The following is a 26,599-nucleotide window of genomic DNA, read 5'->3' on the forward strand; positions in this document are numbered from 1 at the left end:
CTCTTAATTATATGTTATTTCTAAGAAAAGAAAATGTCCAAACCTGAATGTGAATTTAACTGTGGTGCTGTCTTGTATGTCACCTCTCCATTATCTAGACCTATTTCTGTTTCCCACTGATGATGTGGCAAGAGATCTGTACCTTGTGAATGAGAGGTGCTGCCATTTTCTTTTGTTTTTCTGCAAACAGTATTATAATTATTTATTATGGATATCAAGAAAGACTTTCAAAACAAATATTTCACTTATCTATTACACATGTACTGTCAAGAGTATACATCATTCTAAAATCATCAGATGTACATAAAAAGTTCTGTCAACCTTTTACTTTGGCTTTCCTTTTATCTAACCTTTCATAGTTTCATGTTATATTCTACAACTACTTATGATATAACTTCTAGAGTCAATTGTAAAAGAACATAAAGAAAATACATAAAATGGCTAGTGGAATAGTCTAAAATTGTTCAACACAAAATTATCAGATCGATCAATAAGCCAACCTTCTAGTGAAGTTTGACCACTTTAGCGTCCAATACTTTTTTATAATTAATAGGAAACCTAAAAACATGTTTTGAATCAAACAAACCTCAACCAATAAAATTTGTACAAACATTATGACATTGAAGTCCAGAACCAAAACATAAGGCCCGAGGCGGCTTGTTCTTTACCCTTCCCCCTCCCGACCATCACCTTCCTGTTTTTTTGTTTCCTTTTGGTGTCCTGCAATACTACAGGAAATGCTGACATTGATTTTCTTGTTAGTACATGTGATATGCTTTCTCTATCTTCACTGGTATGTGTGATGTGTTGTTATGTTCTTAGTACTGAGCAGTGACATTGCCTGGGTTCATTCATATCAGTTTGAACTTTATGCTGTTGGTAAACCGATCATGTATTACTGACTACAATACAATCGTTTGACTTTATTGTCGTTGCAGCGCTGACCTTCAAGATGCTTCTTCAGTTGCAAACACAATAGTAGTCACTGAACACTATATTAGGGTTGTACACAGAATTATCAAAGTTGTTCTCAGTCAAATGTTATTAGATCTTGAGTTTTTTTAGCTGCATAATAATGACCATCCACACACAACCATCCTCTTCTCAATAGTTTAAATATTAAAACAAATGTCATAGTGAATATTTCTCGAAACTTGATGAAATTCCTTTGATAACAAAGAAATCACAAAATGTTTGTTGATTTTCACTTTTTCACTCCCTTTTTGCACCAAATTGTCAGTGATCACTGAGTGATTATCAGTTTATTCGGTTATCTTTTAAAGCTACGGTAGACTCCCGCTTATCCGAGTCCCAATTAACCCAGGCTCTGGGTTAATTGAGGCCTTTGAAGATAAAAAATGTTTTTATATAGACCAAGCAGTTGCAATACAATAATAAGATAATGCATGTATGACTAACGGCTATTTCAATTTGTGATGCGTGTACTCTGGCTGTTGCTTGGTCGAGTAGTACAGTGCACTGTTACTGGGTGTTGCCACAACACAGGACTAGAACTAACTAAGATAAACTCACTACACCAGTGGAGATAACCTTAGATCAACCGGAGACAGATGTAGCTCACGAATATGTCGATCTTCATTCACAATTTCACAAGACACGTCACGTAAAATACAATGTTTCATGATTGATTCAAGAAGCTGTCAAATTATGTCTTGATTTTATAAGTTCTTGGAAACGCTAAAATTATTTTTGAAATTTTCCTGGTTCTCAGAAAAATTCCCGGTTTCCCGGTCAGATGGCCACCTTGAAAAAAGTGCATGGATCAACAGCCAGATATTTAAGGAATGTTTTTAAAGAGTTTGTCCCTGTTGTTGAGGAATTTTTAAAAAGCAGAAAGCTTCTCCGAAAAGCAATCCTATTTAAGGACAATGCACCTTCACACCCTAATGAGAATGAGCATTTTAGTGATGATATTAAAACCATATTTTTACCCCCTAATTTGACCTCACTAAAACAGCCTCTAGATTAATCAGCTCTTGAGACCACGAAAAGAAACTACAGACGTAGAATTCTTCAAACGCTTATTTCACGTCTAGACAATGGGATGAGTATTACAGAATCTCTAAAAAAAATAACAATCAATAATAATATGCAGTTTTTTGGATCGCTACAGCTTGGGACGAAGTTAAAAATTCAATACTATAAAAATAGCGGAGAAAACATTTTAACTTGCCACAGTATAAAAAAAAATGTATCAGCAGAGGAAAATGAAAGCCTATCTGAATTAGTGCAACTAGCTAATCAGCTTCCTAGTGATCAGCAAACAGAAAATGAAGATATCTGTGTGTGGTGCAATGAAAATGTTCAAATGGAACTTAGTGATAATGCAACTGTGCACATTGTCAACAATCCACAAGAACCTGACACAGACGATATCACCCCTAATGTGTTTCATTCCTATGGACTGAAGGCGATTGATGCTGCTATTGCCTACATCGAACAGTAGGAGGAGTCCAAACCACTTGACCTCCTAACACTGCAGTGATGGCGCTACATCGCGGCGACGAAAAGGGGAAAGAGGTTAGTGCAAAAATCAATCAAAGACTTTTTCATTTTTTTACATTTTCTATTAATATTACTGTATGTTATATAAAAACTGTTTGTAATTCAGTGTAAATACAAATTTGGCACATATATAATACTGTCTTTAAAATCCAACATGTTTGTTTTTATTTATAACCTATTTAACATTGTCTCTGGATTATCCAAGTTTTCCCTTATCCGAGGTAGTCTCGGACCCATTCACCTCAGATAAGTGAGATTCTAATGTATTAGCCATTTTATGTGCCATTTCATCACTCATACAGTTTTGTTTGTACGCTTCACAATTCTGACAGTTAATTTCAATTGTTTTAATGTCTTCAGTGCTAAGAATAAAGTAACAGCATTTACACAGTCTACAGCATTCTCAATCAACAGAGGCATTAAAAAAAATAAACAACAACAGATGTAAACATGATTGATTTTTGCTGTAATTGGTGTAGCTTGCCAACAAATGAAGATAGACAGTTAGCAAGTGTGGGACACTAACCACAGTACTGCAGTGGTGGAATTAAAAAAAATAGTACTTAACGGATCCAATAAAAGGAAAAGGCTATAAAAATAACCAAAGTTAGTGACTGCAAATAAAATGTTTTTTAAATAATATTTTAAACCAAAACTATTACTATAGCATGCCATTTATCACCTGGAGTAAATAGAATACTTCTTCAAGATGGTTCAGTAGACAAAGCTCTTGAAAAATAACTGAGCGTGAATTTACAGTGTATTGAGGACATTCTAGAAGCTCTTATTGGAATTCTTAATTAATTTGAAAACAAACACTCCAATAATATACTTTTTGTGAGGGCTTTTATGTTCAAAGAACATCATCAGACCTACATAACTGAATAAAAGTGGTTACAATAGTTAGTATTTGACATTATTTCTTGTTATTGTTTATAATATTGCTGTTATTTCTTAACCATATTAACATGATTTCATTGCTAAATAAATCTAAGAAACGGAAATCTTTAAGTTTAGCTTAGTATATAAATCTTGTTATAGCAAGCAAGCTATATGCATTATTACTTGTTTTATTACTACTGTTAATTCTTAGCTTAGTTCATATTTCTTTTATACTAGCTATAATAAAAATTCTAAAGTAATAAAATGGATGAAGATTATATAAATTAATTTGTCTGGAAACCAAAAAAAGGACAAAGAATTTGTTTATGAATGTATTTTTTATTTACAAGTTAGGCCAAAGTTTTGAAAAAATATGTTTTTAAATATATATTTAAATAATGCTGATAGTAAGCAAGCAAAATTTAGTACTTCATTTTATTTATTAGTTGGTGTAAAACTCATTACAATATTGTTTAAAACATTTATTTTTGCTATCAATAATTTTGTCAAGTGACAACTATTTTAATTTGCATGTGAAACTACAGACAAGAGAAAACAGATATTTTTTTCTTATTTCAGTTCAAAATATATTTACTTTTGTTATAGTTATGTTTGTTGATAAAAAAAAACTGTTATTATTTGCAATAAACAAAACAATTCAAATTTGTTTTATTTTATTTAAATTTTTTCTCTCGTTATAGAAAACAATCATACAAAATCTTTAAATGCTTTTTCCAGTGTAAACAAGTCAAATATGATCTTTTACCTCAAAATTAAGAGTACTAAATAGAGAAAATAGGTCCCAGATAATAGTAGTAGAAGGGTTAATGAGATAACTGTTTAATAATAACAATAAATGTAATGTTTTTCTAATTTTCACAAACTCATTCTTGTTAACATTAAGATAATTTCAGTTTAGTATGATAAAAATATTTGGTTTCTTTCTTAAAAAAAGGTCTTGTGCTCCTTTGGATCACTCCACAAAGGTTTTCATCAGTATTAATAAAAATTTTAGATACAGTGACAATTCTAAAATGAAAAAATAACCAAAACCGCAACATTTTAATAGTATAATTTACCTCAAACTAACAAAAATAAAAAAGGCAAGGTGTGTGTGTAAATACATACATAAAATATACAGTATTTTTTAAATAATAATTTTGTACAGTACTCATAATCTTAAAACTGATCTTAGCATTAAGACATGACCTTGAAAACTGATTACCCTAAAGTTAATATTAGCAATTCTCAATAGTAAAAACACAAATAACACGATCTACACTGCAATAAACATTAACTGAACTAAAGTTACAAGTTGTCTTAAGGCTGACTATTGGCAACAATATACATGGGAACAAAGAGTGAAAGATATATACAAATAAGAAAAGAATAACAGGATGGGAGCTTTTACAAAAAAATTGGACTCTCATAACATATAACAGCCACATGTGTGGTCACAGTAAAGATCTTTACTAACTTGACAAGAATAAAATGTAACTTCATATGATGATTACTGAAGAAATAAGTTGATATACCACACAACACAACACTTTCACTGCTGCCTCCTAATTTTGACAACATTCTTTCACTGTCCGCCATTTTAATGATTTTAAATAAATGTAATTTATAACCAATTATGATAAAACCACAGTAATTAAATTTTTTTAAAGCAGAGTTCTTCCTCTTTTACACAAATTCTCATGCATAAATATTTTCAAACAGAAAGTCTTGTTTTACAATTTAAAAAAATAAAATGTTTTTTGGAAAAATAAAAAGTTAACAAAAATAATTTCCATATACCAGTCTATAACATATTTCCCATTATTGTTTGCTGTATTCAGCGTTTTAATTACTGTCATTATAGCTACAAATATTTACAATTGAAATCCACTTTTGTTTAATACTTTTTTAGTGTGGGGGCCTAACCCACTTGTTCCAGGGCTATCATCAAAATCTTCATCAGAAGCTGAAAATAAACAAAAAAAAACTATAAAATTCTTTAACAAAGCAATTATTTATAAAAACAAGAATAAAAGGTTTTATTACTATTATGCTGATATTTGTTTTTTGAGTAAAAAACAACATCAACAAGTCCATTAGTAGTAAAATAAGGATCATTATCTATGTCATTGATGCACGAGTGTTGATGACGAGACAGGACGAGTAATTCGCTGTTCATTTTAATATAATTATTGACTCTTTTTGGGAGACCAGAGGAAGAAGTGAATGTGTATACGACAAATCATTCTATCTGGGCATCGCTGTAACATCGGTGTCGTACGTAAACCTCTAAAATATTAATAATATTGACTTCTAATTATACACGTTTGTTTGAGGTTATATGTAACAACGTGCTTCTATAACAGACTCTCGACTCTGAGCAACTCACTGTCCTGCATTTAGCCCAGTCAGGAGTAGTTGACCTTGACTGACGCTCAGTTGTGCCAGCCACTGACTGATAACAGCGGATAACAAGAGAAGCCTAATCTTCCTTATCAACACGCACCACCACTTGATTACGCTTATTTATTGTTGAACGTTTATGTTCTCTTTGTCTACTGTCTCCTGTGTCTAAATATTTACCACGTCTGAAGTCTATTTATTATTGTTCGTGAAAACTCATTTTATTTATTAACTTATTTATTTTATTAACTTATTTATTTTATTAACTTATTTATTATATTAACTTATTTATTATATTAACTTATTTATTATTTTAACTTATTTATTCCATTAAATAATTTTCATCCGATTTATGAAATGTCATTTAAAATTGAACACGCCACCAAAGGAAAACCGTGCATTTTATACGACGACCATAAATATAGACATTTTAGAGTATTAAAAAACGGTGATTTGTCCTAGCGTTGTTTGGGGAAAACCTGTAATGCATCAATTAGGAGTGACGCCGAAGTGACTGTGGTTAGTGTTACCAACGATAAGCATACTGGACAACACCCTGTCACCCTGAGACGTCTGTCTGCAGCTGCTTCACCGGCCCAGTCTCCGGCATCGCAATCACCCACCCTCGCCACACCACTCAACACCCCCTACCCACTCCTTCATCACCTACTGCACTGACAACCCCCTCGACCCCCGCCCACTGCATCACACCCATAGCAATCTCTACAAATACTTCCTCTTCATCAACTCACCCGCTTTCTGACCCAAATTCATTAATACCCACACCTTCACCTGCCGCACCGACAACCCCCTCGACCCCCGCCCACTACAACACACCATAGCAATCTGTACAAACATTTCCTTTTCATCAACTCACCCGCTTTCTGACCTCGATTCATTGCTGCAAGAAAATACACTTCTGAAGGAAGAAATAAAACGCCTACAGACCGAACTAAAATCCATATTAGACCATGCTATCGAGTCAGACCAGCGCCTTAGTCTATACATATCAGAAATTTTTGCATCCACAACTTCCCAGTCATCAAAACCCGTAAAAACCAATGACGGTGCGGTACAGTGCGACCCAATCCCTCTGACCACCCAAGAAACTCAAACCCTTCCTGTTTCAATCCCAGTTCCTGACCATAGCAATGAAATTATAGACAGTTTAAAAACTACAGTCATTATTTCAGTGAGGCTGAAATTGAATGTTTGCAACTGCAACATACACAGTGCGTCTGCAAGAATCGAAATGAAACCTGGAAACTCGTAAATCACAAAAAAAACAAAAAACAAACAATCCATTTCCTGTCCTTAAGCACCCCTCGAAACAGTGTAAACCAAGTAATTCACAGTCTCCTAACCCACCTAAAGTTCCAAACCCGACACCATTTTCACCATCAAAGCCTACCAAAATTCCAATTAAATGTAAAAATAACAACCGAAAACCAAAACCTCTTCCACTACCTGTATCTAACCTCATACCCTTCGAGTCGGTTGTGATCGAGGGAGATAGCCACGTCTGCCACATCGCTGGAATGACATCCCAGCTCCTCTCTCGACAGGGGTCTGCAAGCCTGGGGCGAGGCTGCTTCAGATCACCTCATCCCAACCTCAGCCGGTGACGAAAGGGACTCGATGCAGCGTCCTGATCGCCGGAACCAATGACCTCCTGATCGCCGGAACCAATGACATTGCGGCCGGGGAGCAGCGGAATATATACGACAACCTGGAGAAGAGGATCACGTCCGTAGCTTCTCACAACAGGCTGATTGTCGCCACGCTGCCCCATCGCCACGACTTGCCCTCTACGCACGATATTAACCAGCACACCGCCCTCGTGAATGCCTATATAGAAGAACTGGCTGCTAGGCACCACATCTCTGTCCTAGATATGAACAGACTGCAGCGGAAGCACTTCACGAGGCACGGGATGCATCTCCACACTAGAGGGAAGTGGCAGTTGGCCAGACTCATCGTGAAGGCTCTTGGCGGGTTGAGCGCCTCGACTGCTGCAGCCAAGAAGGCTGAGGTTGCTACTGACACCCGCACTGCTGTCCCACCAATGCTGCCGCCACCACCATCACTGCCACCGCCGACGCCACCACCGTCGCTGACGCCGCCACCGTCACCGTTATCGCCACCGTCAGACTCTATACAGTTGACTCCAGAGCCCCCGATGCCGACTATATCTTGTGACGACGCCATGAAGGAAGATCGAAGAAACGGCCCTGTTGTCCATTCTGCAGCTTCAAATTTACAAGAGCAAAGAATTGAGACTGCTTTTTTAGGGACCCCTCTTTAAATCAGCGGACAAAATTGGCAAACAATAGCCATCAAAAACGAACAAACTCAAAAATTTACAAACAAATTGAACTGAAACTGCTTCATCAAAATGCTCAATTTGCAACCAACAAATTGGAAGAAATTCAACTCATGTGCGAGGATCTCAAAACAGATCTTCTTGTTGTCACTGAAAACGGTTTCAACAGTGATAACATCGCACTGTGCAAAATTCCAAATTATAAATTGGCTTCCGCGTACTGTAGACCCTACTCCAAAGGAGGAGGGGTTGCTATTTTTATAAAACAAAATTTCACGTTTGCCCCCTTTCCGATCCAAGAATTACTCAAAAAAGATTATGAAGCAGTCAGAATCAAAATTCAAACAGGCAAATCAAAATTAGTAGTGATCGGAATATATAGGTCTCCCAGTGGAAACAAAGATATTTTTTTTTCAAAATTCGAACAATTACTGATAGACCTGACTGATCAACGTCAGGAATATGTTGTGATGGGGGATTTCAACATTGACGCGTTGGACAACACACACCATTCCACAGTTCGATTAGTTGATTTACTTAGGTCATTCGACCTGGAGTTGTTAGTCAAAACTCCGACGAGAGTGACGGCTACAACCCAATCGGCTATCAACAACATCATCACCAATCATCCAAGTGTCGCGGTATATGTGGTAAACACAGCTATATCTGACCACTACAGGCAAGAAGCTGTCGTCAGTGGAATGAAACTTGAAAGGGAGCCCAAAATTAACCAAACAATAAGAGACACAAGGCCAGAAAACATCGCTCACCTCAACACTTCCCTGTCAACAGAAAAGTGGAGTTTCCTTCACTCTTCTCAATCTGTAGAGCAGCAGTTCAAAACATTTAACGACGTCCTAAATTTCAATATTAACACATGCTGCCCTACAAAAACCATTAATATTTGTGAAAAAACGTCAAAAAACAGATGGATCACAAAAGGTATTCTGGTCTCGAGAGAGAAAGTGAAATTTTTCTCTGAAATTAACAAACTTACTTGTAATGAAAATTCCAAACATTCTTCAAAAAATACAAAAAAATTTACAGGAAAGTGATCCAAGCTGCGAAAGCATACGATGTCTCCAAATCTATTCTATCTTCTAAAAATATTTCAAAAACAACTTGGGACATCATTAACAATAAAACAAAAGTTAAAAAACAAATCAAAATTAAAAATGGGAATATACTTGTGGAGGATGGAACTGAGGTTGCCAATCAGTTTAAACGAATTTTCGCATCCGTTGCTGTTGGGCAAAGTCCTCGGCCGTCTGAACCGCAAGTACGTCCCTCGCGAAGACAGAGTCCAGCAGCCTCAATGTTGCTGACGCCTGTCACTGAGGATGAGCTTCACCGAATTATTCAGCAGCTCCCAGCCAAAAAGTCAAATGATCTTAATCTAATGTCCACATGGCTCATCAAACAATGCTGCAAGCATTTGGTGAGACCTTTAAATAAATTGGTAGATTCTTCATTCCGAACAGGAGTTTTCCCCTCCCTCCTGAAAATTGCAAAAGTTGTTCCAATTTTCAAAAAAGACGATCAATTTTCAATCAATAACTATCGGCCTGTCTCAATTTTGCTAGTATTGAGCAAAATTTTTGAAAAGCTTTTTCTCATAAGAATGCTTCAATTTTTGGACAAATACAGTCAGCTCTCAAATGAACAATTTGGATTCAGAAAGGGCAAATCGACGACAGACGCAGTAGTGAGTCTTGTCGATATGATTGTAGAGGGAATAGAATGTCGGAACCACACAATGAGTGTGTTCTTAGACTTGTCCAAAGCATTCGACTGTGTTGACCATAGCATACTGCTCGACAAACTTGGGTCCAATGGCATCAGAGGCGTGCCCCTTAAATGGCTTTTTTTTTCTTTTTTTTTTTTTTTTTTTTTTTTTCCTTCTGAGGGAAGAGGACACTTTGTCCCCGCACTTAGTCCTAAAAGGACCTTTGCGCCCCCTTACTTTTATTTGTGCCCTCAAAAACCGAGGCTTTTGCAAAAACCAATCAGATTTAAGGGCTCCTGTTCTTTGATGTCCTTGGGGCTGAGGAGGTATGCTCCCAGGTATCTTTTCCTAGTCTCTACGATGGCAGGACAATCCAAACCAAATGTGCTCCGCTGACTCCTCCCTCCTCTCCACAGAGTCTACATTCGCTGCTCCGACTAAGGCCTACCTTCAAAAGGTGCTTTCTCTGAGGGCCATGTCCTGTCAACATTCCTAATATCAGTCTTATATCCTCCTTATTCTGGTCTAGGAGAGCTGTCCATCCTTTTGCATAAGGAGAGATAAACATTTTGGATATTCTTAAACCCGAGGCTCTGCTCCAATTCTTATATCTTGTCCTCTTTTCCCAATCTTTAACCAGAGCTTTAATGCTGGAGAAGGATATTCCACATCCTGGCTCTGGCCCCACCAATATGGATTTCCGCTCCCTTTTTGGCGAGGATGTCCGCTTTTTCGTTTCCCATGAATTCCTTCATGACCCGGCACCCATCCGAGTGTTACTCTATTACTTGTTGCTAGCTCTGCTAGGGCCTTCCTGCATTCCCAGACCGCTTTCGAATCAATCGAACAGGTATCCAGTGCCTTCAGTGCAGCCTGACTATCAGAGAGTATAAGGTATGATAATCCTTTAGTCCCCAACTGTGTGAGTCTTCTAGAACATGAATCTATTGCCATGACCTCCGCCTGAAAAACTGAGGCATGTCTTCCCAGGGGCACAGCCATGTCAACTCCAGGTCCATGTATTCCATATCCTGCCCTTGAGTCTAGGAGTGAACCATCGGTGTAAAACTTCAGGACTCCTTTTTTTGGGTAGGCCTCCCTCTTAATCCATTCCTCCCTACTTCCGATAGAGACCGTGTATGGTTTTTCAAAGGAGTATTTTCTTAACCATAGTATCAGATACTTTGGTTTAGCATTTCAGCCTCAGGGAAATTTTCCAATATCTTCATATGGCCTTCTAGGGAGGTAAACATTTTATTACCTTTGTCCCTAGAAGCTTTCATTGCGCTCATCGCAGCTGTTCTCATCACTTCCTGGCCAAGAGGAGTATAACCCAGAACCGCTTCCATTGCTAGTGTTGGGCAGGAGCTCATTGCTCCCGTGATGCTTAAGCAAGCTAACCTCTGAAGACTCTGTAGCCTTTTTTGCAGCTGTTGTTTGTTCGACCTTCGCCACCATACTAAAGCAGCATATGTGACCATTGGTTTCACTATGGTTTCGTAAATCCAATAAATCATTTTGGTTTAAGTCCCCATTTAAATCCAAAGAGTCTCTTACAGGCCCCAAGGGGCCATTATTGCTTTGGATATCTTGTTTCTAATATGGGAGTTCCAAGTGAGCTTCTCATCCAAGATTAAACCCAGATACTTCACTTCTTTTGTTTGGTTTTATGCTGATTCCCTCCAGGACCGGTTTAGCTAGCTGGAATTTCCTTTTCCTGGTAAAGGTAATCATGTTTTGTTTTTGATGGGTTGATCCGCAGGACCTTCCCCATGACACCAGTTGCTTATGAAGTTCAGTTCTGTTTGTAATTGGCGTTCCAGCCTGCCAGTGTTTTTCCCTTTAATCATAAGCACTAGGTCATCCGCATAACATAGTAGCCTTATCCCCCTCTTCTCTGCTTTTCTTAGGAGATCAATCCACTACCATCGCCCACAGGAGAGGAGATAAGACTCCCCCCTGGGGGCAGCCTCTTTGGGCCGTGATCGCAGCCGATTCGTCCCCGTACTTGGCTTTCACCTGTCTGCTTTTTAGGAGGGCTACTATCCATTTGACTACGTCTGAGGAAAACTCCAAAACGTTCCATCGCAGTCTTCATGGATTGATATGCTACTCGGTCGAAAGCTCCTTCAATGTCCATGAAGACGCTGACTAGGGCTTCCTTTTTTCGAAGGTATTCTCCACCTCTCTCACTAAAACTGTGGAGAGCAGTGGTGGTTGATTTTCCTTCTATGTATGCGTGTTGTGTTGGGACTAAGTGGGTGTTCCAGTAATATTGCGTCCCTTATGTGTCTATTTATTATTTTTTCCATAGTTTTCACCATGAAGGAGGTTAGGCTTATGGGTCTATACGAACTGGGTTTTTGTTGGATCCCTGTCATTTTTCCGCAAGAACACCACTAGTGCTATCCTCCAATTCTTTGGTATATATCCTAGGGCGAAACTGATTCTAAATAGAATGCTAAGGGTATTTAGTAGAATGTCCAGCCCCTCTTGAAGCAGGGCTGGAAAAACTCCATCCGCCCCAGGAGATTTAAACGGCTTGAACGATCTTATCGCCCATTTAATTCTTTCGTGTGTGAATAGTCTGTTAGACACCTGTCTGGGCTTTTGCCACCTCCCGACTGGATCCCCCCCCCATATAGAGAATAAGTATCCTCATTACGAGTTAGTTGACCCCCCGGGAAGTGTGTCTCCAGAAGTAGTTCTAAGGTCTCCTTCCTGTTTCATTGTTAGGTCACCGTTGTCCTTTACTAGAGTCCCCATAGGATTTGTATGCTCCGTTTGGAGAGTTTTTTGAAGCCTGGATGCCTCGGGAAGACTGTTGATATTTTTTACAGAAATTTCCTCCAGGTTCTTCTTTTATTTGTTCTTAGTTCTTTCTTATATTCATTTTGGGCCTGTAGATAAGGGAGCCAGTCGTCTGTCCTTTTTGCCCATTTTAATAATTTCCTCGTTTTGTTTCTTAATGTTTCCAACCTCCCAGTCCACCACGGCACATCCCTCTTCAACCGGTTTGCCTGGGAGGACAGTTTTTTCTCGTAGGCCTTTATTATAGCTTGCTCTACTATTTGTGCAGACCTTTCTAATTCAAATTCATTTCTCTGCAAGGGTCCTATTTTCTTCCAACTCTCTCGGCCCAGGGACTCTCTGTAACCTCTCCAGTTGGTCGATTTTAGGAACCCTGTGGGTCACGTATCTTTCCCCTGTCTCCTCTATGTCGAACCTAATTGGACAGTGGTCCGATAGTGAGGCCTCCTTGGAGACGTGCCACCTTACTATATTTTATGTTTTTTAGTCCTGTAGATAGTGTTATGTCCAGGACTTCTTTCCTATTTCTAGTTATAAAGGTTGGGCTTGACCCTCTATTCTCTAACACTAGATCATTGCTGAACATAAACTGTAGAAGTTCCTCACCTCTCTTGTTTGTGTTCGTACTTCCCCAATACGTGTGGTGAGCATTGCAGTCGCAGCTGAGAATGAGGGCCGAGCCTCTGTCTCTGCAGCTCTGCAATAGTCTTTCTAGTTCTTTTGGTGGGCAGCTTGTTGACGGGTTGGGGAAGTAAGCTGAGGCTATAGTAACCTCTCTGTCCCCTTGCAGTGAAGGCTTAGCTCATTTCTAAGTCATAGATACCAAGTTGTCCAAATATCAAATCAATCGTCAAAACCAATAGAACTGAGGTACGGTGTTCCCCAGGGATCCATTCTCAGTCCTGTGCTTTTCCTGCTTTATGTCAACGACATAGGATCATCACTTCTGCATGGAGGACTAGTGCAGTATGCTGATGATACGACTCTCTGTTTTAGTGCAAGATCAAGTGAAGTGTTGGAACAACAGGCCTTTGTTGACATCAATAACTGTGTACAATACTTCCAAAGCCTCAATCTCACAACAAACTCCTCAAAATTCAACGTTTTAAATTTTGCTTTGCGCGATGTAGGCAACCATTGTGGATCTGCCGTCTTGTTAGCTGATTCCACACTGGAAGAAGTCCTCTCTTCAACATTCCTAGGAATACACCTTGATCGAGGGTTGACTTGGAATGAACACATCAATCATGTTTGCGCAAAAATTTCCTCAGGCATTTATGTCTTGAGATCCTTAGCAAAATACTGCCCAAGTCAGGTACTGATAACGGCGTATTATGGCTTAATTTACCCCCATTTGTCTTACGGAATGGTCCTGTGGGGAGCGTGCGCAAGCTCTCAGTTTCAGAGAGCATTCAAACTCCAAAAAAAAGCTATTCGAATAATTGCAAAAATAAAATTCAGAGTCGTGCAGGCAAGCTTTTAAGGTATTACAGCTGTTAACTCTCCCGTGTCTGTACATTTTAGAAACCACTTTGTTTTGTATGTATAAGTGTGCCTTAACCAGAGGCTGGGACATACATACGCATGAGACACGAGGTAGAGAATTACTACGAACTGCAAGCCACAGAACAGTGGTTTTTGAACACCTGCCCTCATAGGCAGGTGTTAATTTTATTAACAGACTGCCAAATTCAATACAAAATTCCCTAACGCCCAAGGCGTTCAAAAGGCGCCTTAAACACCTCTTGGTGTCACAAGCATTTTATAATGCAGGGGAGTTTTTAGCATTTAACTGGGAGACCACCCAATTAAACGACTTATTCTGCTGTTTAAAGTGGGATATATTGGCGAAGGATAAAAGGTGCATAAGTGTAAAATTGTATGTGTGAATGAGAATTTTGTGGCATGAATGTAAGAAATTTTAGATTAAAATTTGTGACGTTTGCTATACATTGTAATATTGTTGCTGCAATAAAGCTGATTTGATTTGATGTCATTTGGAATAAATCATCATTTTCACCACCATTTGAAAATCTGATTAACTCTTCTAGCACTTAATTATCTTCAATACTGTCACAATTCATTGTATTTACTTACGAAACAATCGTTGTAAACAAAATTAATAACAAGCAAAACAATAACAATGCAGATGATGAATTAACAGAACGACAACAAACGGCCGCCCGCCCACCGCGTCGACAAGTTTTTAAACAAATCACTTTTTCCGATATACCAGATGACTGTCAACAACATTTCATAGATCATAATCCATAAATAAAGAAATAAAAACATGGAAATAGCGAATGACTATCAATGCCGAAGTATAAGTACATTTAAATGCATTTTTATTACTGTAAAAATCAGAGCTGTCAAAAGACATTGTCGGCAGTCTAAAGAATTCCATGTGTGACGTCAAATGATGTTGTCTGTAGTGAAAGTGTTAAAGTAACACCACTACTACGGATTTTCTGAAAGAATGATTAAGCAATGAATACATTTACATTTAAGTAAATAATCTAATTGATTTTTTTAAATCTTTTAAATACAAGGCCTATCCAGAAAGTAACATATGTTGAATGGTGCGACAGTGGACAGGGCTACAGCCACCATCTTGGTGTCAAAACACTCTGGCGTTCGTTTAGTACGCATTGAGCTGTAGTCACACACTGTCTGTATCTCTTTTACTTTTCTCACTGTGATTAATTAAAATGTATGCTGCAATTGAAAATCCTGTCACTTGTGAAGTGCGTTCAATGTTGACCAAAAACCATACAACAATTGAAATCTATTGCCTACTGTTTCAAGTTTATGGAAATGAAATAATGAGTGCATAGTAAGGCAGTGGTGTACTGACTTTAAATATGGCCGCACCAATGCTCATGACGATAATCATAGTGGTCGGCCTAGCCTAGTTACTGAAGATTTGATGTTGAAAATCGATGACAATGTTCGTGAAAATCGCTGTTTCACAATGACTGAAAACTTGGAACATTTCACAAAGTTTACTTCATGAAATTGTTGTAGGGAAACCACAAATTTTAAGAAAATGTCTCCAAACTCTGTCAGCAAGAAAGATTATGGTAATTGTTTTTTAGGATGCCAAGGATGTGATTCTGGTTGATTTCCTCGAACGAGGATCACCAAATCAACGCAGAGAGGTACTGTGAAACATTGCAGAAGCTACAGCGAGCGATAAAAAACAAGTTTAGGGGAAAATTAAGCTCAAAAATTCTGTTTCCACAACAATGCACGTCCCCATACAGTTAATCATACAAGAAAAGTCTTGAATGATTTTGAGTGGAAAGTGTTTGATTATCCGCCTTATAGCCCAGATCTGGCACCAAGCAACTACCATCTCTTTTCAGCGATGACGACCTGGCTCGCAATGCACCGGTTTGATGGTGACGCTAAACATTACGCGGGCATTAATCAATGGTTAAGATCTCAGGTGGCAGATTTACAAAGCTGGAATTGAAAAACTTGTGCCATGTTATGATAAATGTCTCAATTTGAATGGGGATTACATTGAAAAGTAGTGTAAGAGTGTAGCTTTTAAATATATATAATAAAATGTTCCTATTTAAGTTGGTTAATTATTTATTTAAAAGTAAGTCACAACACAACAACACAGAGTCCCTCACTCACACTTTATTTAGATAATATTTTGTTCTAGCTTTTGTCATAATTTCTACATTCTTCCAAGTGACAACAGTAATATTCAATATATTTTTACTGGACAACCAATTATAATCTTAGCACACATAAAACATTATCAGTTTAAAGATTTTATAATGATAGTTTTAATTAAGTTGTGGTATATTTATGAATTAGTATTATAGTTATAACATAGCCAAAACATGAATATAGAAGATGATATATAAATTAAAAGTTATTAACCCATTGCGGATCGTATTGTTTTGGCGCGCGGGCACCAGCGGGCACGAATTAATTTACGGAAGTGGCCGCACGAACAGCAATGGTGTGCTACATCGTATCGCTCGCTCGCTATTGTATACTAGAAAATTCAGCTGTGAAGGTATTCGTTCAGATGGAACATGGGCCTGCTGGGGTATTCATAATGTAGGAACGCGAGCAAGGTTCCGGGGTGGCAGGGATGATGTCTGAATCATAGTCTAAATAAAGCGGCTCGGGCGAAGCGATTACAACATCCGGGCCATTGTCTAGACTAAACCCGCCAACATGTACGTCTGCATCGATTAGTTGTGTCACTAACCTCAAAAGTATCATAATAACAACTGAGGAAAACACCCAATTATAAGCGCTAAAAAGCAGAGAGTAATCTCATATGAATGATTTTTCAACTTCGACATACAACTGCGATCTCTAGGATATTTATAAAACTTTTGAAAACTCTAAATATAGACCGTTGTTAAACACTCTTAGTTGACAAGTGAAGACGATCGCCCGATCTATCAGACACTAATAGAACTATTTGGAGGGAAACTTAAAAGCAGATCACTTCTGCGACCTGAGCTCATCATCGTGCTCAGGTTAGGCCCGGCCGCTGCATGACGAGTCCAGCTCGTCAGTGATCTGCAATGGGTTAAAACAAGAATTCATGTTTTCACAAACATTGCTTTGGTTAATTATTTTGATTGTATGAATAGCATGTATCTCCATCATGAAATGAAATGAAATCATATATGTTTGACAGATATTCGAAACTTAAACAGTGTTCTCACCTGAAAAATTATATAGTTGCTTACAAGCCTGTTAATAAAGATTACATTTAAAATAAACACATACCATTAATTTCTTGAGTGGACAGGCTATGTGTGTTTGGAATCCATAAATAAACTTTAAATAGATAATCCAATTCTGATTTCTTATTTTTTCAGTTCATGAATTATGATTACAACAAATCTTGATATTAGATTTAAATTCTCTTGATTTCAGTATTACTGATAAATTAATTACTTTTGTATTTTAAAAGCTGTGAAAATATTCAGTCCCAGGAAAAGAGGAATATGAAAAAAGAGGAGTCACACACAAGAGGTTTACCACGAAGTCTGAAAACACATCTCCTTGTATATCCAGTATTGCAACCCTGACGCAGGCCTCATGATTGATTTTTTGTCACTTTCTTCATCATGTGTGCTTAAACTTGCTTTAACCTGAGGGAGGCTGTATCCACTTCTGACACAAGAGGTCATGCAAAAGTTAAAGCACATTCCTAACACTTATTTAAAGTTTTATAGTTCACTCAAAAATAAAGAATCATATGTTCCACTTTTATCACAATTTTTCTAGTAATAAAATAAATTATACACGTTTTGTGAACAAAGTTCTTTTAATAAGAACAACTAACTCAATAGGTAATTTACAATTTGTGAGAGAAGGCGCATTATTTGTCACAAGTACACATTTAGATTTTTTAATTAGAGATTATTTTTGTATATCACATAAAAATATATTTACTGAAAGAAAAATTTACAAAACGGAAACATATTATATATTGTTAACTATAGTAGTAGTTGTGTTGTAGAAAGGGCATATTGCAGAGACTAACATAGAGAGCACAATATAATTAAGAAACAAAGCGGTTCAAAGCATGATGATTGTTAAGTTACATATGAGAATATATGCATATTTAAAATATGAAAAGTTCCTTCAATCTAGTCTATATATTTTATAATTCCATTCGGTAAAGTAAACTGCCAAGGGTAAAACCTCTAATGTTAAAGTAGTTTACTTTGATCTTACATGCAAAATTAATTGTCCATCCATACTAAATTATTTGTAAGGAAATACCAGCAATGTTATGAATTAAGGCTGAGTTATCTGAAGATTATAATTGTGTCAGCAATGTTTTGATGTGGTGTGAACTGGAAAACATAAGATAATATTATACCCAGGTACGCCTAAAATAACTAAGGTAAAATGCTTACTTTCCATATTCCAATTTTTTGTAGATGCATTGGATTTACAATGTAATGGTTTATTTTAATACTAGTGATATTTTTTTAAGTGTATTTAACCCTTTTACCTCCAAGTATATTTTAATTGGATATGATCTCTTTGTAAAAAATTGAACAAAACTTACTTACGTTTACTTAAAATATCAACTTTTATTTCTTTAAGACATCAAGTTAATTTTGTTGTAATGTGTTCCAATATAAAAAAACTCTTAAAAAAATAAAACTCTAAAAATTACTAAAAACTGTTAAAACAAATTTTATTTCTTACAAATTCCTCAAAACCTTTCCTCAAAAATAATTTTGCTCATGTAAAATTAGTTAGAAATAGTATTACATCTAACTAAAGCAATTTATGTCAACTTATATTTACTTCATAAAACAGAAATAAATGTGTAAGCCTAAAGCAATTTATGTCAACTTATATTTACTTCATAAAACAGAAATAAATGTGTAAGCCTATCTTTCTTAGTAGAAATGGTAACGCTCATATTGCATTTTTTTCCAGATAAATCCAGTATAAATCCAGATTTGTGCAATTTTGACAAGTCTCAGTTATGTGAGGTTTTGTCTTAACCCTCTCCCGCTCGCAAGGCATGAATCGGCATGGCCACCACATAGCCACTGCAGCCTAAACGGCACAGATCGGCACGCACTGCTTTATCTACTAGAGCCGATAAGTGCTGCTCTCAAGTAGCAATAGTTTGTACTACTACGGGTTGTTTGCTATCAGGAGACCATTTACTTTACTTATACAGTAGATTTATTCCATTATTTTGCTATTTATATTAGTTGTGCGGAAACAATGGCGGGCTGAAGTACACTTCGTGACAGTGAAATCGATCTCGTTATTAGTAGTGATTGCGACGATTCAAGTGAGTGTAGTGATGTACCAGAGCTTTGTGAAGTGGTTGGTGGCATTGAGGATGTAGTTCGGAATGATCACAGTGGCAGGGGCAGTGACGGCGAGCCAGACAATGACCTTCACTAAGTAACTGCGCAACAAACAACCCCGCGCCACCGGCACCCAGCTGTCCGTGTGCCCCCTTCCTGGTCTCGTACAATCAACTTCATTGAACCAATATATAATAAAATAATTAATATATATATAATTATAGTTAATTACAATGACAGAACCTATTTAAGTTGAGGCGCCGCGTATTTTGACCGAGCGCGACCGGCAGAGCGAATTAATTGAGGTTAGAAGCACCGTGAGCGCCTGGAAACAATGCGAGCAGGAGAGGGTTAAAGAAACTAACTAATTTTGTATTCCATAGTAAATATGCCTTATCCATGTAGATTCAGTTCAGAATTATGTAAATTATACCATATATAACAAATTATACAATATATTTGAAAGTAGTACAAGAAAACAATCTTCATGGGTGTTTCTTAAACGTGGCTGAGTTAAACACCCACTTTCAGCATAACTATTGTGATTTCCGTTAGAGGCTACATTGGCACGTCTCAGCCATGATGCCAATTCCCGCGAACTCTGTCCGCGGTTTGTGGTCATCAAGTCATCAAGTCTCATCGTGGCAACACTTCATATTCATCACAATCCATTGAGCTGATTCATTTAAATTTGAATTTGAATTCAATTTATTCACATATTTTAATGTTACAATCGGTTGACCAAATATAAATACAGTGAAAAGTACCCACCAAGACTATATGATCTGTGAGTGGGGACGAGTACCTTTATCAGTCTGTTGGTATCTTAATTATCCATGAATAAACTATACAGTACTATTACACAAATAACAAACTTAAATCTATTACAACTTGATTTGGCTATTAGATAACAGTAGTCGATGTGAGTTGACTAATGCAATTATTCACTTTATAATTATTTACAGTAGTCAGCTTTTTTATAATTGTGGTTAATTTAATCCATAGTAACTAAATCAAATTACGTAACTATCTAACAATTTTAATTTTAAATTACGTCTTTTTTGCTCGGATTAAATAATTAATTATTTATACTAATCAATTGATGATTCTTATACATTTCTTATTTATAATTTTAGTCTCAAACCTATGGAGAATGTGAGTGACTGTAGAGGCATCAGTATTTAATAAGACATAATCTATTTTAAATGTTTGTGACACCAAAAGCCTATAAGGTTGCCAGGGTGTATTTCAAATTTACAGTTGAAGTCCGAAAGAACCAGAATAAAGCATTTGTATATACATTGTATACACATACATACAAACACACAAGACAATATAAAATGACTAAGTGTAATGCAAATGCATGAATGCCTCCGCTGCATCTACTCCTGCACCTATAAAAAACTCCCCCACCCTCCTACCGTATGCGGCGACACTACTCCCCTCAGCAACTATTTTCTATAGATTATATGCGAAAGATAGAAAGAATTTGTTTTGTCAATATTATTAATTAGTCTAGGAGTGAAGAGTCCAAAATTAATTTGATTTTGTGTTGGATACTCGTGCTGAACATTGAAGAATAAATCATTTTTATTATTCTTTATGTGTATTAGGAGAAATTTTAATAAACAATTATTGGATACAAAGAACTGGAAACTCCCTTTGCAGTATTTCACTCGGGCATCTACTCCCTTTTTTATATGATTCTGGTCTTCAGGACTTAGGGCTATAGGACTGTTTTCTAGAGGCTATGTTAGCTGTAAAAATCAGTCAGTGATACGTGTCAGTACCCTACATCACAATGTAATAATAAATCAGTATTATCAGCCCTAAAAGGCTAAGATTTATTAACCCTTTCAGGGCCAGGACCAAATATGAGATGTTGCAAATTTTTTTCACATATCATATCCCCTTGTGACTAGTCAAAAGTGCCAGGCTAAAATTGGCGATTTTGCAGTCTCTTAGATTAAAATTTATAACTTTTCATAAAAATTAGAGAATGACCTAAAAGTTGCACCAAATTACTCGTATAGATATATACTATCAACAAAAAAATATATAGATGTAGTTTTAAGTAATTTAAAATTTAAAAAAATAATGTTTTAATGGATTAGATAAACAAAAATTTTATTTTTTTATTTTTTTTGTAAATAACTAAAAAAGGAAAAATAATTTTACTGTGGGGAGCTATGTTATTATATTGTACATTTAGAAAGGAACAACCATACAAAATTTTGTGTTATTTCTCTCATAAATAAATTTTTTATGACACATTTTGTATAAATACGCATAATTGTACTTCGCAACATTTTATAAATGATAAAACAACTGACTCTTACACTGCAAGAAACTTAAAATAAATATTCACATTATGGATGTACCGGTAAACAGATGATTGTAGGATCCATAAACAGTTTCAATACAGTTAAAAACACTATTTACCAAGAAATATTTACACAATTTTATTTGAAATTTATTTACACTTTTTCTATTTACAAATATGCTACTTACAATTTCACTCCCGTGAGATCGCAAATTGTCAGTCATTGTAACTACTACACACAATAGCTAAGCAGGTAATTACTAACACTACTAATATTTACAACCACAAAATAAAATAATGAAGAAGAATCCAGCATACAATAGTACGATTACACTAAAGCATAAAGAATTAACAACAATAGATCGAGTCAGATGATAATGTCACGTGACAATTACGAAATAAAAATGCATAGACCTCCAAAATAAAAATGATATTGATATTAATTATCTACAAATATACCAGGGAATAAAAAAACATAAAACTTTAATCATTTGACGTCGTATTTATTTAAGAAAACGACGAATATCAAGCCGCCTGGCACTTTTCAGACGCGATCTATGGCGGCAATATATTGCCGCCTGGCCCGGAAAGGGTTAAGTAGTGTACACTGCCCTGTACTATGGTATAATTTTTTTTTATAAAGACAAAAATACCTTGTGTAAAATATGTATAGCCTGTCAAAAATTTGTGAGCACCACAGCAAGTTGGGAGAGCCTTCTTTGGCAATTCTTGACAAATTACTCATCCTTCTCCATTACAAAGAAATAAAAAGAGTGTACACAACTAATAATAACATAAGAACAATTGAATAGCAAATAAAAAATTATGTAAACAAACACAGAACGTCTGCATTAGTTTTCTGAACAACTGTCATACTAAACACAAAATACGGTAGCAACGAACTTCAAACAATACATCAATTCCATTGCAATATTGTCAATGAACATAATCTCAAAGTTACAAAAGCCTTTAGGTGTAACCATATGGGTGGTAAACATACAGAAATAAAAATAAGTGTGCTAAACAGACATCAACAGAAATAATATGTTTAGCACGGTCTGTACTGTACGGTATTAAAAGGGTTAAACATGTTAACATAAAACACTAAAATATTACAGATGAGGTGTTGTAAACATTACGAGATATGAGTCCTTTTGAACTTTTTATTAAAGACTGAAGCTCTCTACTCCTTTGCCACAAAGTAGTTTGTAGATTTTTTATAAATATAATAATAATATTTTATTTATGAGTTAATAATTTTGATAATTTATACATAGTCTGGTACTATTATTTACAGGTTACAAAACCTTATTGAACCGATCTACAACAAATAACAAAAACAATTAAGTGTATTGGTTTATAACAACATGATAATGTAGCTATAAATTAAAAATTGATATAAAATCAAGTTATTTAACAATATTCTCCTCAAAAACTTAAACTATAAAATAGATTTAAAAAATGCAACCATTAAATAAATAAGCTTCATAGGTGAATTTATTTTCTTTGTTTATTTATAACATTTACAATGGAAATGTGACAAAAAATTCATTGGCCAAACAGGCCAATTCTTTCAATTCCTTCTTTTAGCGGAGCACTACCAGCCACTTGGAGATAAGTTTAGAGTAACTAGATCTCTGCTGTCTAATATGAAAATTTGTCATACCTGTCTTCCCCAGATTGTGGTCGCTTTTTGTGGTTTTTTGACGAGTTGTTTGTTTTACGAGATTCGCCTTTACTGTGATTCGAGCTGGAGTTGGTGTTTGGTGGAGAAGCTTGTGGGACACTCGCTGGGGCTACGGGCACTGGGACTATCACTGTAACAGGCATACTCTGTCAGCAATGTTGCAGTTGCAATAAAAACTCTCTGTATGTCTAAGCATAGCACATTCAAATAATCTGTTATTGTCCACTAAATCCTTGGATAATCCTTCAAGTTGATCAGAGAACTGTATCACTGGCTTCAGAAAATTTTCTAGATTTTTACCTATTGACAACTATTTGAAACTGAGAACTACCATTAACTTCAGAAAATTATCTTGAATTCACAGATAAAACTAAGCTTAACATGTTTTAAATCATGTCATCTGCGTTAATACGTTCACTGTATCAAAAGTAACCGGTTATTTGAAGGTATTCACCCCAGTGCAGATAGCATATTTCCTGAGCCACAAACTTGATGTAAAAAAAGCTATATTTTTGGAAATTTTACTTACCAAATAGCATTTAAACAGGAAATAGTTAACGAGTAATGGTTACTTGTAACGCACTGGAGTTATAATGATTTGATTGTGAGAAAAACAAGTAACCAGTTACTCCTATAGCTCAAGCTTTTTCTTGAGTCTTCCAAGAGTGAAGGCATATCAAATTCCAGTCCATACAGAAATAAACCTCACACTTTTCTTAAAAAGGAAGGATAACTAAGCGCCAGTGTGTACAATAAAAAAAAAAAAAAAACAGGGTGAAAAAATGTCATCAAAAGATTGCGGACAAATTAACCAAACACGTGAACACATACTGTAATTAATGCTCTACAGAACCACATGTAGACTGCTTTAACAGCAAACCCAAGTAAATTGGTTATTTAAATTGAAACTGTTGAAAGCTAAAAATGTAATAACTCTTAATTTTAAATTTAATTATTTTTCTGTTGTGTAAAAGTGTTGAATTTTTAGTTTTTATGTTTCTAGTTTGTGTATACATTGTGTAATACGATAAAGAATTGTTTTTTCTTACTGAAATATATCAATAAACAAAGTTATCCACATGGTTTATATTCTATTTCTTTTAAAACCTGTGATATTTGTGCCTAGATTTTATGACTAAAACTACAAAAAAACTAATTTTTCTTGTACAAAAGATTTACTGTTCCTAAAATAACAACACTTTACTTGTGTATGTTATGAATAACTGGTTTAATATATTTTGTCCCCTCCCAAACTAACGTAGGATGCTCCATTGCAGTCGGCTGCTGAGAAATGATGTACAGAAAGTTCCCTGTGCAACAAGTAACCTGTTACTCATAACGCACACAGATTATGTTTCAATATAAGAATAATGTCTTTTTGTGATAATAATATTGCAATCAGACATGGTAGGTTCAGTTTTGTAGTACTTTTTATTAATTCATCAAAACAAAAACCTTAACCAATCAAAAAAATTTGTAATTTATACACTATTAAAACTATCTACTTAAAAAATATTTGCTATTATATCCTATGCCTATAAAAAACCCATTATAGTAGCATTGTTACCCAATGTCTACTATATAATTTTCAGTAAATCAATAACAAACAAATATATAATAAATAAAATTTAAAAAATTGGAGATAATATCGAAATTGATATTGATGGTATCAGAATCATCCCTCTTCTATTCTCATATATATATATATATATATATATATATATATATATATATATATATATATATATATATATGTATATATATATATATATGTATATATATATATATATATATATATATATATATATATATATAAATCTTTACATTTTGACTTTTCAATTATGCAGTAGTTTGAATATGATACACAAAAGTATCTGGAGTAATATTGTCATGGGCTTGATTGTGTATTATGCATTCCGCGTGGAAACATGATTCATGACATGTCTTGTTCTGGACATATATCAACTTCCTGAACCATCAAACATGTAGAACAAATTCAAGAGCTTGTGCTCACAGTCTGTAAACAGACAACTGATTAACTGTCAATTTACTGGTTATCTTGGAGCTTGGTTCAACAAATAATGAAAGATTTTGGGATGAAAAGGGTTGCTGCCAGTTTTTTCCTTGATTTAACTAGCATTGACATGTCGCCATTCAGAAAACCATTTGAACATTTGAGTTTTTCCATAACGTCATCTTAGTAGTCTGTTTTCAACATTAACATTACAAGGGTGTTAACAGTATTTTAACTTGATATAAAACACAAAATGACAGCTGCACGTTTTTTCACTTAAACCTTGCCATCACTGCAAATGAACAGAACAAGCCAGGTAAACAACACAGACGACATAAACTTTAAATGAGTTATGCCAGAGATTCTCAAAGTAATAATAAAGCAAACTTTTTTAAACATTTTCAAGAAGTGTACGTATAATTTTTCGTCATTGTCATAATAGGGCCGAATATTTTATTTTTCTTATGTTATCGGCAGTAAGATACTGTGAGTGTACACAGAAATGTTTTCAGTACAGCGCTGGAGATGACTCACGGTAGCGCCTGGTTGTTCCCAAGTCTTACTGCTCAGTAGTGTTACTGATTTTTTGTATCCCTGAACGATGGCAAGTGTCCGGAAAAATCCTGTTCCCTTTACAATCAATCCATCGTCAAAAAAAATATGTGTATATATTTACATCGAAATGAAAAGATTTCTTGCAACTGTAACAAGTGGTGGAAGTGGAGACGCATCAGTGAAGGCAGGTCAAATCATAAGTCACGGTAAAAATGAGAACACGGCCGACAGGGCAAGTGTAATCCAATGAACTTACTTACTTACTTACTGCCGGGGCGTAACAAATCTCAGTCGATTCTTTGCCTCGTCTATGAGCCTCTTCCACGCCACCCTGTCTTCCGTCAGATCCACAGACCCTCCACACCGGGTCACATCTTCGACCACTTGATCGCACCATCTTATCTTTGGCCTACCCAAAGGGCGCCTTCCTGTCGGTACCGCCTGGTAGACCTCTTTTAACCTTGTGCCCTCCTGTCTCCGATGTACATGTCCTAGCCAGCTAATTCTCTTTGCCTTCAC

The 26,599-nt window shown here is 35.9% G+C and overlaps 1 protein-coding gene across 3 annotated transcripts in view; it reads right to left on the reverse strand.

Annotated features, from left to right (window-relative positions):
- The window catches only part of LOC124364882 (CCR4-NOT transcription complex subunit 4), a 98,728-nt gene that overhangs the window by 11,465 nt on the left and 60,664 nt on the right, over positions 1 to 26,599 (reverse strand). For all 3 annotated transcript variants that reach the window (XM_046820691.1, XM_046820682.1, XM_046820700.1), the window contains exons 8-9: positions 23,491 to 23,641; positions 44 to 180 (exon numbers count right to left, since the gene is read on the reverse strand). In XM_046820691.1, the coding sequence (XP_046676647.1) occupies positions 44 to 180; positions 23,491 to 23,641 (288 nt within the window). The remainder of the gene's footprint in view (positions 1 to 43; positions 181 to 23,490; positions 23,642 to 26,599) is intronic.

This window comes from Homalodisca vitripennis, chromosome 1, assembly GCF_021130785.1.
Source record: "Homalodisca vitripennis isolate AUS2020 chromosome 1, UT_GWSS_2.1, whole genome shotgun sequence".
Classification (NCBI taxonomy): Eukaryota; Metazoa; Arthropoda; class Insecta; order Hemiptera; family Cicadellidae; genus Homalodisca; species Homalodisca vitripennis.